This window comes from Maylandia zebra, linkage group LG23 (assembly GCF_041146795.1).
Source record: "Maylandia zebra isolate NMK-2024a linkage group LG23, Mzebra_GT3a, whole genome shotgun sequence".
Lineage (NCBI taxonomy): Eukaryota > Metazoa > Chordata > Actinopteri > Cichliformes > Cichlidae > Maylandia > Maylandia zebra.
In genome coordinates this window covers 2,827,009-2,839,537 of record NC_135188.1, presented here as the reverse complement: position 1 = coordinate 2,839,537, position 12,529 = coordinate 2,827,009, and the positions used below count along the sequence as shown (strand labels likewise).

The 12,529-nt window shown below is 40.4% G+C and overlaps 1 protein-coding gene across 4 annotated transcripts in view; it reads left to right on the top strand.

Annotated features, from left to right (window-relative positions):
- Positions 1-12,529, top strand: part of glis1b (GLIS family zinc finger 1b) — an 89,661-nt gene that overhangs the window by 62,789 nt on the left and 14,343 nt on the right. For 3 of the 4 annotated variants that reach the window (XM_012920139.4, XM_004555068.4, XM_004555069.4), the window contains exons 5-7: positions 2,435-2,596; positions 6,625-6,735; positions 11,803-11,944. In XM_012920139.4, coding sequence (XP_012775593.2) covers positions 2,435-2,596; positions 6,625-6,735; positions 11,803-11,944 — 415 coding nt within the window. The remainder of the gene's footprint in view (positions 1-2,434; positions 2,597-6,624; positions 6,736-11,802; positions 11,945-12,529) is intronic. The other variant, XM_024798697.2, reaches the window with a different exon arrangement.

Here is a 12,529-nt window from a genome sequence, read left to right as displayed (position 1 = left end):
GTTGTTTTATGGACGTTAACCTGTGAGTTGTGAATGGTACAAGAGCCGGATGAACTACTATGTCATGGATGTTCTAGTTTTAACTCACCAAATGAAAGCCAGTATCCTTCCTTCATATTTGTCAAAGAATTAAACAAACATATGAACTTGTTTACTTCTGCTGTAAAGTTGAATCTATGAACTTTGAGTCACATTTGAATCCAGCTGGAGGTGGCCTTACAAGGAAGCGCAGACGTTGACGGTTTATCAGCTGCATTTTTAAACCAGAGTTTGCAGCTTGACTGAATGAATTTGTTTATGGGCCCTTTGGCACGTGTTGACTTAACCTGAGGGCCTCAGTTTTATCCATTTACAGCACAATGAGACAAGTACAGATTATGCAGACCTTGGCTGGAAATGCTTCATTTCAAACTTCAATACATTTTAATTGCTGATTGTTGAAAACTGATGAGAAACTGTTTCTCAGGTATCATAGTGCCACCAATATCCAGCTACAGTTTGGTGAGAAAATACAATTTTAAGGCATTAATAGTCCCATCTTTCTTTCTTTTTTACCAACTTTCAGTATTTTTTAGTCAGTCTCATTTTTATTTTGCAAATTATGATGGAAATCAAATGGAAAAATGCAACTTATTAAGGTGAAAGGAAGCTTTTGTTCCATAGTCATCCACCCAAAGGTCTTACAAACTTTATGAGGAGCTATGCATTGAGTAGCCATAATTGGGCAGATTAGGACTCTCTTACTGAGCTGCTCAGTCACATGCATAAACCTGCAGATCAGCATGGTCACCCAAAACGGCTCTACCATGTCAGGCTTAGGTTTCGCCTATATTAAATGGAGCCTCAGTGAATAGAAGGTCCTGCCTGCACTGTGCGAGTGAATGAAGAAGACCAGGGATGAGTATTGAGTCTAGATGTAGCTGAAGGACCGTTAGAAAAATGGTGTCACTCTCTCCTTAGCTGTAACCTGACCTGTTGTCAGGAGGCTTCGCTAAAGGTCAGCGTACAATGGATACAGCAGAAAGGCCACAACACCCCTATAACAGCCTTGGAGCTGCAGTTTTATTTTGGTTGAGATCCATTCAGGCCGCTTCCAAAACTGGTTTTGAGTGGAAAAATTGTTTCCTGTATGAGACTTTGTATAAAATTTATGGTTTAAGAATTTTATAGTCATATTTTGACCAGAGTGGATGCTTTCCTGGCTCACTCTGAGTGTTTTAAATTTTATTTTCTTGACATGGTTTGAATGAAGCCCTCACTGGGTGACAGAAAAATGACTGTTCAGAAGAAGAGTCCTGACACAGCTTTTGCTTTTATACCGAGTGATAGTAAAGTGCATGAGGGTACGTACAAGTAAATAGAAAAAAGTACCAGTGAGCTGAACTTCCTTTTCTACTGTGCACCAGTAGACTTTGTGACTCTTTACACAGCACCCACTGTAGGGGGGCTTTGATGGGGACTGCCCTTTCCACCAGCCTGCTGTGTTTTCTCCTTAAGAGAAGAAGCGGATATGCGAGAAGCTTCATGAATCATTCACATGTTAACAAATCTGTGGTGTTCATTGGCAGAGTGGTCGGGATCAAATGAGCCAAGCTGGGTCGGCTATGAGCTTGTTTACAGTCACTGTCACTTGTCAGTCTAATGAACTATACACAGCAGCACACTTATCTCATGCTATGCATTACAGCCCGTTAACTGCTGCTGTACGGCACACTCCAGTTTCCCGGCAATTTAGATGGCAGCCTCGAGACAAGAGCACTGCCATGAATGCGGCTGTTTTTCAAGTGGATGTGCTTTTCAACAAAGGTCTTTGGATCTGCAACATAATAGCCATGGAAAAAAAATGCTCGCACTTACACCACCCACATTATTAAAGTGGACAGTTTCTGCTAATTCCCAGGTCCATCTTTTATTCTCTGCTTTACTAGAGTGGCTTTGCACGAGTGAGTTCAACATAATCTTTATTTCTCTGGTATTGAGTCTTAGTGCAAAACAAATTGTTTGCAAAGTTGCATTTAAGCCAACTTTCTTCTGATTGGCTGACCCTTGTAACCGAAAGGTTTGAAGCCTGAGCTTGTGAATCACAAGTTGCTATCCTCGTGTTTAATCTGAGCATCTCCCACCGTAACAGCGTAAAAGGTTTTCTTTAAGTATTTAATTTCTTTTCCATAACTAGTTAATATATCGTTTACAGTGAGCTCCATCTGTGTGAGTAATTATGAGACTGAAGGAAACAACTTATCTCTGAGTCACATGCACACACATATACACAACCCACACGGTTCTAACGTTTGCCAGCTTTACACTGATTGATTTCAATTCTTTTGTGTGCATGCATGTGGGCTTTTTGCTTATTTTTCCTGTGTGGTCCTGTGCATACCTGCCAAAGTGTGGTTGCCTTTGTGCTCTAATCTCTGTCTCCCCTCCTCCACAGTTCGAGGGCTGTAACAAAGCGTTTTCTCGTCTGGAGAATCTGAAGATCCACCTGAGGAGCCACACAGGAGAGAAGCCGTACCTGTGCCAGCACCCTGGCTGCCAGAAAGCTTTCAGCAACTCCAGCGATCGGGCCAAGCATCAGCGCACTCACCTGGACACGGTCAGAATCCAAGCCTCTGCTCTCTCACCTCCCCCCTCCCAGCGTTTCACCAGAGTGTTTAATCTGAACTACTGATGTTTGCATATGTCGTCATTCACTTACTTTGAAATCCATTTCGGGATTAGTTTGAGGAACTTATCTGGATACCGTGCTGCAATTGCATCACATCAGCCTCAATGTCAGGATGGATCAGGATGCTTTAAAAAAAGGACAAAAAAAAAAAAGACTGTTTGGCAGGAGTGTGAAGGTGGGCAGAGGCGACTTCTGTTGCCCTCTACTTAGCGCCCACACTGATCTTTGAACTTTCAATAATACATCGCTGTATAGTTTCATTCATTTCATTTCATTTGGTAACTTCTGCCCACGTTCAGACATGTAAACACTTGACAGAGTAATCCAAACCACCTTTGTTTTAGTTCCTGCTGTAGTAGGCGTCTCCATGATCATACACAACCAAACACAGACTACGGCTGCCAACAATAAACGTGACTTTTTGAACGTCCCCTCGGTGTGTGCGTGAGTGTGCGTGAGTGTGCATATCGTGCGGTATCCCTGCTCTGATTTTACAACATTCAAATGCCTATTTCCACATCGTGACAGTGTTAGACTTTAACTTGCTGTCAGTCAGTGAGCCGTGTGGCATTCTCACCCACTTTCCTCTTGCAGTGACATGCCACAGATCATTAAACGATCAGTGTCATTTGGCCAAGTTGCAGCTTGTGCCATAACAGGCTTGGATTGGGACTGCAGGCTCAGACAGAGCTTTGTCTGTTTCTCTGACCCGTGGAGCGAGAAGGAAAGGTTGAGTCAGCCATTGCTGCCACTCGTCATGTCTCAGTAGCCCCACCAATTTACCACCCACTTTATCACCATCCGTATGCCAGCACAGCTAGGGAGTAAAGAAGTTGTTGGGCTCAAATTATATTCTTAAGTACGTTGGGTTTCCTCTGCAAGGGAGAGATTTTTTACTTTTTTCCCCTTTAAGTCAATAAATCGAATCCCAATAATTTTTTTCTGACATCTGAATCTACAGTCTGCGTTTGAAAGATTACTTAAATCTGATTTGAAACAACCAGCTCAATATGTGCCTCCCAGTAAAACGCTGGACTAGAGCACTTTTAATCGTACAGTGCCCAACACCATCGGGTGAGAGCGCGACTGTAATTAAGTACTCATTTACTTGAATTTTGTGTAATTTTTAATGTATTTCTATGTTCTACTTATGCTATATCCTATTTTAGATGCAAATATTCTGCTTTGCGCCATTACAGATCAATCTACCCTACCACCATTCCCTACCAAGCATACACAATTATGCACCACTGCTTTTCATGCACGTTGATGGTTTTCTGCACCATTTTTATTTCTGATTACATTTCTGAGTTCAAGGTGTGTAAGTGTGCGTATTATTGAGTAGTTATTTGAAGGAGTATTTCAAATTTGTATATAATGGACCTAAGTCCCTTTATAAAGGGGGCAGCTGTGGCTTACATGGTAGAGCCTACAATGCTAAAGCTCAGTGGGTCAATTTTTGTTCCTCTAGTCTGTATTTTTATCGGTTTAGCCGATGGTGCGATATGGCAGCCTCGCTTCTGTCAGTCTGCCCCAGGGCAGCTGTGGCTGCAACTGTAGCTGCCTCCACCAGTGTGTGAATGAATAGTGGAATTGTAAAGCGCTATATAAATGCAATCCATCATCATTATTATTATTATTATTATTATTTTGGAGTAAGAACCAAGAGTTGCCTCCAAAGCATCAAAAGTACTGCATGAATGTGTCTGACTGACTGAATAAGACTTATAAGCTATGAGTGCTTGATTTGATTGTCAGTACCAGTCCATTTATTAAAATTTAATTGTTTAGAAATAAATAGGAAAACTAAATTCAGGTGTTGTGCCAAAAAGTGATCGTCGGGCAGAAAGTGATCCGCGTGAGCACGCAGCTGCTTAAAGCTGCAGCGCCCAGATGACTTACAGCTACTTCTGTGCAACTGATACAAGACGCGGTAAACTGAACACCGCTTCAACCGTCTGTTTGTTGGAAAATAGTAACGGACCACATTTTCTTGTTAGTAACGGTAACGGCGTTGTAACGATAGGAATAGTAATTAGTTAGATTACTCGTTACTGAAAAAAGTAACGCCGTTACTCCCATGACTGAACACTGGTAATGCTGAGCGGTTAGAAAAAGAGTAGCAGTGGTCAGGCAGTGTCACCCTTGATTTTCTTCCCAGAGAAAGTAATTTTAGCAGTATTTTTGCAACCAGAATGTTTCCCCCTGTTTTCACTGAACTGGCCGTGCACCAATACTTTTCTATATGTAACAGTAAATTATCAAGTAGTAAGAGTAGAAATGTTAATGCAGATGTTGTGTTATTCTGTCAGTGTGGGATTTTCTTCCACTGCACACTCTTTCCACAGTAGTCCAAACGATACAGCTAATCTGGGACCCCGATGCTTATGGCCTCACATTAACACCCCACGATGGCTTTCACTGTGCTGCCCAGTCGGCTGCGCTGCCAGAAACACTGAGGAGGAAAATCATTTTAAAGCTTAATTATATTTATCCTACACAGAAGTTTTACTTCACTCTTTTATTTTTCTTTTAAAGTCGGCGCTCTGCGCTGTATCGAGTCGGTTTCTTGGCAAAACAAACAGAGATGAGTGGCATTATAAGCACTTTGGGATGACAACAGGTTACTTAGAGAAAACGTTAAAGTGCAGAGATAATAAAGTCTGTAAAACTTATGTTACTGAATGTAAAAAGTAAAAAAATCTCTATCACCATCCTTCATTTTAATTAGAAAAATGTGAAATGAAAGTGGTGTACTCCATCACGGTGTATGCAGTGTGCATAATCACATAAATGCTTAATTATTAAGAATACTCCTCAACATGGTTGAATAAGATCATTTATACACTCACTAGCTACTTTATTAGGTACGCCTTCTAATACAGGGTTGGACTACCTAATTCTTCATGGCATAAAACTCGAGTACTGGAAACATAATTCAGAGATTTTGGTCCATGAATATTGTTATATACAGGATAGCAATAATTAGATAGGCTGTGTCATTTATACATGTGCCCAGAAAACATCCCCACACTTTTACAGCAGCACCAACCAGCTTGAACTGTTGATAAAGGCATGAAGGATTCATGCTTTCAGGTTGCTCACATCAATCCTGACCCTACCTTCAAAATGTTGCAGTGAGGTCGTAGTTTCCTGTTCTCGTTCTTGCTGATGGGCACCTTGTGTGGTCTTCTGCAGCTTCAGCCAATCTTATTCAGGGTTTTATGTGATCTGCATTCATAGATGTTCTTCTTTAGTTACTGTTACCTTCTTGCATCAAAAAGGCATTTCTGTGTCTTATTGAATGTTTTCTGTTTTCAGGCTGTTCTATGTAAACCGTAGAGATGGTTGTGCAGGAAAATGTCCGTAGATCAGCAGTTTCTGAAATACTCAGTTTGAACTTCAGCAGGTTGTCTTGAACACGTCTATATGTTGCTGCCGTGTGATTGGCTGATTAGACATTTACATTAACGAGCGGTACCTAATGAAGTGGCCAGTGAGTGTATTTCTTGCGCTGATATATTATAGTGTTTGTCTTTAAGTCTTTATACATTATTAATCATGCAGTATCGGTGCTGTCAGTAGCAAGAGAGATGGGTTTCATTGCTGAGTGAGTGCAACTGCAAGTGAAATACGATGCTTTAAACCCTGAAAAACTAATAACCAAAGAGATGTTGTGGTATTCAAATTTTTGTCAACTGATTGTCTTTTCTTTTCATCCTTTGTCTGGTCTTCCTTTTACCTCACATTATGTGTCTTTCTCAGCCGAAAGGTAGGACTTTATCTTTGCCTTTACTTACATAAGTTTCATATTTACTGCATGTTAATTTTTCTCCTTTCCTTTACAATTTTCTTTTTTAGCTGCTTATATTATTCTGTGTCTCTGTTATTAGAAAAGCTACATTTATACATTTTGCTCTGATAACTGAACAGAAATATTTCCTCCCTCCTCCCAGAAACCGTATGCATGTCAGATCTCCGGTTGTACCAAGCGCTACACGGATCCCAGCTCCCTACGCAAACACGTCAAGATCCACTCAGCCAAAGAGCAACAGGTGCGTAGGAAGGTAAGACACTCTCTGCTAGAGTGAGAAACAGGACAAAACACCTGTGTGTAGTCAGAGGTTTAAAAAGAAACATCATAGAGGAACCAAAAGTATGTCAGCTGTTACCGCTGACATTTGTTGTTTTCTTCATTTTTAAGTAGCAAATTAAAGCCAGTGGACACTTAAAAACTGCTGCGTCATGGTTCATTTATTCTTAAATAAATTGTTTATAAAATCGAAACTATTGAAAGTAGAAGGTTTAGTGAAACTACGGACGTTATTAATTATGTTTAAGGCTAAAAATAATATATTACCTGTGTTTGGGAGGTGAGGACAGCTGAAGGAAATATCATTTTAAGCATCAGCTCGCTGGGACCACGGTTACGGGTATACGACTGTGGAACTCTCTTCAGGACCGGATGCTGCAGAACCTCCGTTCAGACTTCTTCCATCAGGAAGGAGGTTCTGCAGCATCCGGTCCCGTACCAGCAGACTGAGAGACAGCTTTTTCCTCCAGGCCATCAGACTGCTGAACACTTCATAGACACCTCACCTCCACTACTAGAACTTCAACATTATGCACTACATACTGTCCATTAATGCCACTGTTTTGCACAATATCCAACTACCAACCTCTGTATATTTAATATATTTTATTTTATTGCTTACTCTATTTAATTTGTAAAATATGTGCACACACACACACACACACGTAGAAAAACATATTTAGTATACACATCCAGTAATGCATATACTATTATATATTGTACATATATTTATTAGTCTCAGATTTAGCCATTCTTATATTTTGCTTGTTTTACGTTATTGTATTTTTGCACAACTCTGCTGCTTGTGAAGCTCGCACACAAGAATTTCACTCGCATGTGCTGTACCAGTGTACCTGCACATGTGATGTGACAATAAAAGTGATTTGATTTGATTTCATTTCATTATAATCTCAAGAGTTTTACATTGTTTTAAAAAGTGTTACATGTTTAAAACGATAAATCAATATGAAGAATACGCAATAAATTCGAGCTAACTCCTTATTTTATTTATTTATTTTCTCCTTGTTATTATGTGCTGAGGTATTTGCTGTTTGGTCTGATAAATGCTCACGTGTTCATTGGTTAATGGTGCCCACTAGTTGAAATGTAGATGGGGGGGCAGGGTTTAATAAGAATATTTTCTTCTTCCTTCTCCTTTTCACTCATGGTTGCCGTGTTATATCAAGGGAAAGCCTGGTTTGTGTGTATGAAAGGATAAAACTGTTGAAACTGTTGAACCAAGTGTGAAATAAATAAAAAATGAAATGAAATTTTGCAGCTCAAGCTGATCTTTTTCTGCAGCTAGTTTCCTGTATGACCTTATTCGGGTCATTCGGGTAGAGCTGCAACTTTAACAAGATTTGTTCTTTCTTAGGTCACATTATCTGCAGATCCATCAAGTTGCTCTAATTGAGGGGTTTTGAAGCATTTAGCTGTGTAGTGGAGTATCTTTAGAATCATTTCCCCAACAATAGATCAGGTTTGACCACATTTCATCATGCTTGTGGTCAAAAGCCCATTCTTTCCCTAACTGAAAGTGGGTAAATAAGAGAGAGAAAGGGCCCATTGTTGTGTAAAGGGCTGGATAGTGGCAGGCTGGATGATGTGTTTCTTTGCTTAGTGTCGTAAAGGGAAACACATGTGTGCTTGTAGCATTGTTAATAAGCTGTAGTGCAGAATACCCCAGTGGCCAGATGTTATGGACAAATGTCAAACAAACGCTCTTACTCCACTCTTGGATTTGGCCCAAAGCAGGAAAAAAAGTGTGTCGCTGTGGAGAAAGCAGAGCCCCAATTACTTGCAATGAATGCTTTGCAGGGCTGTCTTAAGAATCCCCACAAGGACACATTTACTGATTTACGGCATCTAAATGTGAAATCAAAACATGGAAAATGCCAGCTGTAAAGCTGTTAGGTTTAGCTTTTTTGGGGGAGGAGTTAAATCACTTGTGATTTGACTTTTCAGCAAAGCCAGAATCTTAAAAGATACAAGCCACAGATAAAATAATCTGTTCACTTACTGCTCTGAGTGAACTCTGAGGGAATAATCTGAGAGTCGAGTAGATGGGATGATACTGCTGCTGAAGAAGGTTTCCACCCACAAACTGACCACAATATCAGAACTCAGACAGATGGACAAACAGACTGAGAGGGTTGCAGTGATGTTGGAAAATAAAAGAAAATCTTGGATGACTTTGTCCTTGCCTGCAAATCGAGTACCGACACTTGACTTCAGTCGTTCAGAGGGTCCACAGCAACACTGCCAGGGTTTTATGCCTCTTGGCATCATGAAGTTATCACTCATTATTATTATTATTATTATACACTCAACTGAAAAATATGTATTAGTCAGCATAGTTATTATCTCAGCATGATTACAAAAACACAAACTTGATATACATTTAATGATGAAAGAAACTCGCATATTGGATTCAAATGTTTAAGAGTTGCACCAGCTGCTCTTTGGTTTAAACTAAGCCTGCTTGTAATAGATGTTGGCCAAGTATAAACATAAAATACAAATTTTTCATTTAAAAAGTGTTGCTCTGCACAAACTGTAGAGATTAGTTTTACTATTACAAGTTTCACTGTTAAGTAGCTGAATCAACTAGCAGTGCCGTCGATTCAGCAGATTTTCAAACACAACCATCTCTACAGAGAACGCTCTAAAAAGAGAGAATGTCCACTGAACCGCAGTTCTCTGTTGATGCAAGAGGTCAAATGACAATAACTAGACTGCTTTGAGCTGATAGGAAGGCAAGAGTGACTCAAATAACCACTCATTACAACACAGTTGATGGTCGACAGCAGCAGAAGACCACGTGAGGTACCGCTCCTGTCAGAGAAAAACTTCAGGTTACAAATTGTGCAGGCTCACCAAAGTTGGCCAACAAGAGATTAGAAAAACGTTGCCTAGTCTGATGAGTGTCCCTTTCTGCATTCAGATAAAACATTCAGAATTTGGCATTGCTCCTTCCTGCCTCGTACCAGCCATTCAGGCTGATGGTGTTTTAATGATGTGGGGGGGTGTTTTCTTGTCACACTTTAGTACCAAGTGACCAAAATTCAGTCACCACAGCCTGAGTATCGTTTCTGATCATTCCCATCACAGAGTGTGCCCATCTCCTGGTGGCTGCAGGATAGCACGCCATGTCACAAAGCTCAGATCATCACTGTGCTCGCTCGGTCCCCAGATCTTTGGTGAAGTGTTTTCAGTTTTATTTGTCATATGCAAGTTAGCACAGGGTCAACATCGCAATGAAATGTATTTGACGAGCAGCAGACAATCACTCAGCAGAATGGTACAGTAGAAAAAAATGTAATAAAATAAAATAATAAAAAATAAATAGAAAAATAGTAAGAGCAAAATATTAATAAGGTGTAGTAAAAGAAAAAAGAGATTTTCAGTTAACTGACTAAATATATGTATATGTGTAGATATATAAATATATGTACACACAGATATTGCACAGGAATGAGCAGCAGTACAAACTAAACAGTACAACAGTTTTTGTTTTTTGTGGCAGTTGTTACAGTATTGCACTTTTTCTAAATATAAATATCAATACAGTGGAGTGACCAGTGCAGATTATACAGTGTGGGAGATTCACGTCATGGATGTGGAACTGACAAAATCTGCAGCTGCAAATCTGCAACATCAAAATACACCAAAAAGTCATTTTTAAAAAAAGCATCCCTTTTATTCTGCAAAGCAGGTCTGAGCCTGTGCTGTTAGCCTGTGTGGTCATTATGTTTAATAAGAATAATTAGAAGGTCAGTGGTTCTAACCTCTGCTCTTCCCCAAACCAAAGATCCTAAACCCCCCATGTGTGTGTGTGTCGGTGGGGGCTTTTGCCTTTATTGGACAGTGACAGTGGAGATGGACACAAAAGAGCGAGAGGGGGGGGAAGACACACAGCAAAGGGCTGCGGGTTGGACTCGAACCCCGGCCGCTGCTTTCTGGCCTTACAGCATGTGGTTGCCTGCTCAACCAAAACCCCAGGTTGACCCTGAGGAAGTTATTGGTGTGTTTGTGCAATACATAAAATGTTGTATGTGCAGAAAAAGCGTTTCTCCTGTTGTGTAAAGTGTTTTGGCCCATATAATCCGAAAAGCACTATGTAAATATCAGTTTAGTTTATGAAGCTCCTGCAGCAGTGGATTCTTCACCAGGACCGTTGCCATCACTCTCCTTTAACTTGTCAGTAAATGTTGTGTTGAATAGAGGATGAGGTTAACAGTAACTGGTTGTCATTGATCCTTGTCTCTGTAACGGTGTATAAGCAGATGCCAGTAGGATCGTAGGTCGATTCCACTGTTCTCTAGTCAGTGTCTTATTTCTCGGTGGCCATATTTGCTTTATACACTGGAGTCTGAAGTCTGTTTTTGTGCCTACATCAGATAGTCAGCTATACTATCCTATTCTCTCTTTTTACATCTTGGCATTTTTAAAGTTAAACCTCCTGGTGACAGTAAAGAAGTCCTGTGTGTACCTCAGCAGCTATAATGTTTTATTACATAGAAATCCAGTAATGTATACAACAGAGTTCAGCTATTCCACCGATCCATAAGGCAGATGTCTCATTTTGTCAACTGACACAGGTTTCATTTGGTTTGAATTTTATCTTTGTGCCGTGTGATCTCGCTGAAATCTGTCTTCAGTTGCCCCCATTAAAGTTGGCAGGGAAAGAAACAGGAGCAATCTCACATTGGCTCTGAGTTCATACCAATTATGTCTAAGGCCAACGCATGACTCAAAAAAGAACATATGATCTTTCCCCCGGTTCCCCCTGACTGACAATTCTATTCTCATTTGCTGATTTACTGTTTCAGATCAACATTACAATCACATTATTGCAAAAAGATGAAGCGAACGCTCTCACACACACGAGGTCCAAGCCACGAACAGGCCAAACTGAAGTCGTCTTGTTCTTCGATTGAGTAATCTTGCAGACCAGATGGAGTTCTCTCCATTTAAATGACTCATCATCATTTCTTGTAAGCATTTGAAGTTTATTCTTATCGTTGCTTGTTTTTCTCAGCTTCGGCCCTGCCCTCACCTGGAGCAGGATGTCCTGAGCGACTGTCTGTCCATGCAGCACCTCCAGAGCTCCACCTCTACGCAGCACCTCTACAATGGCAAAGATGGCCATTCTCCTGCATTGGGCCAAGACATGTTCACAGGTACACACCTGTCATCTGTCATTCTCAGATCTTCCTCTAATAATTGATCTCTTAATTAATCGGTTTCTTTACCAATAAAACATCTCAACTTTCCACTTATTTTTCTCATAAAACGAACAAAAATTGAAGTTCGGTAAGAAAACATGTGGCATAAATACAAAATATAATGTGTCACCAGTAGTAGCAACATCATTCATGGTTAAACAATTTCAAATATGAGTGAAATCGACTGGCCACATCTCAAAACATCGAAGCCCAGGGAGTATTTGTTCCAAAGCAGAAGAGCACGCCAGCAAGTGAGGTCCAGACCGCCAGAAATCCCAACACCTGGCAAAGCAATCACCGAGTCATTGGTGGTAATCAGCAGCCATGTCAACATTCCTGCAGATGTATTGTGGTAATTCTGCACTCTCAGGCAGTGAAAATCATACTTGGTGGTGCCTTTGGTCAAAAGATAAACAATCCACACCACATAATTGAACTTTAATTGCTCGTGCAGATTTTATATCAACATTTTAGCCGTTAGTCCATACTTGAGTTTATAAGGGAAGTGTTACAGCCTTGTGCTTTTGTTTGTTTGGTTTG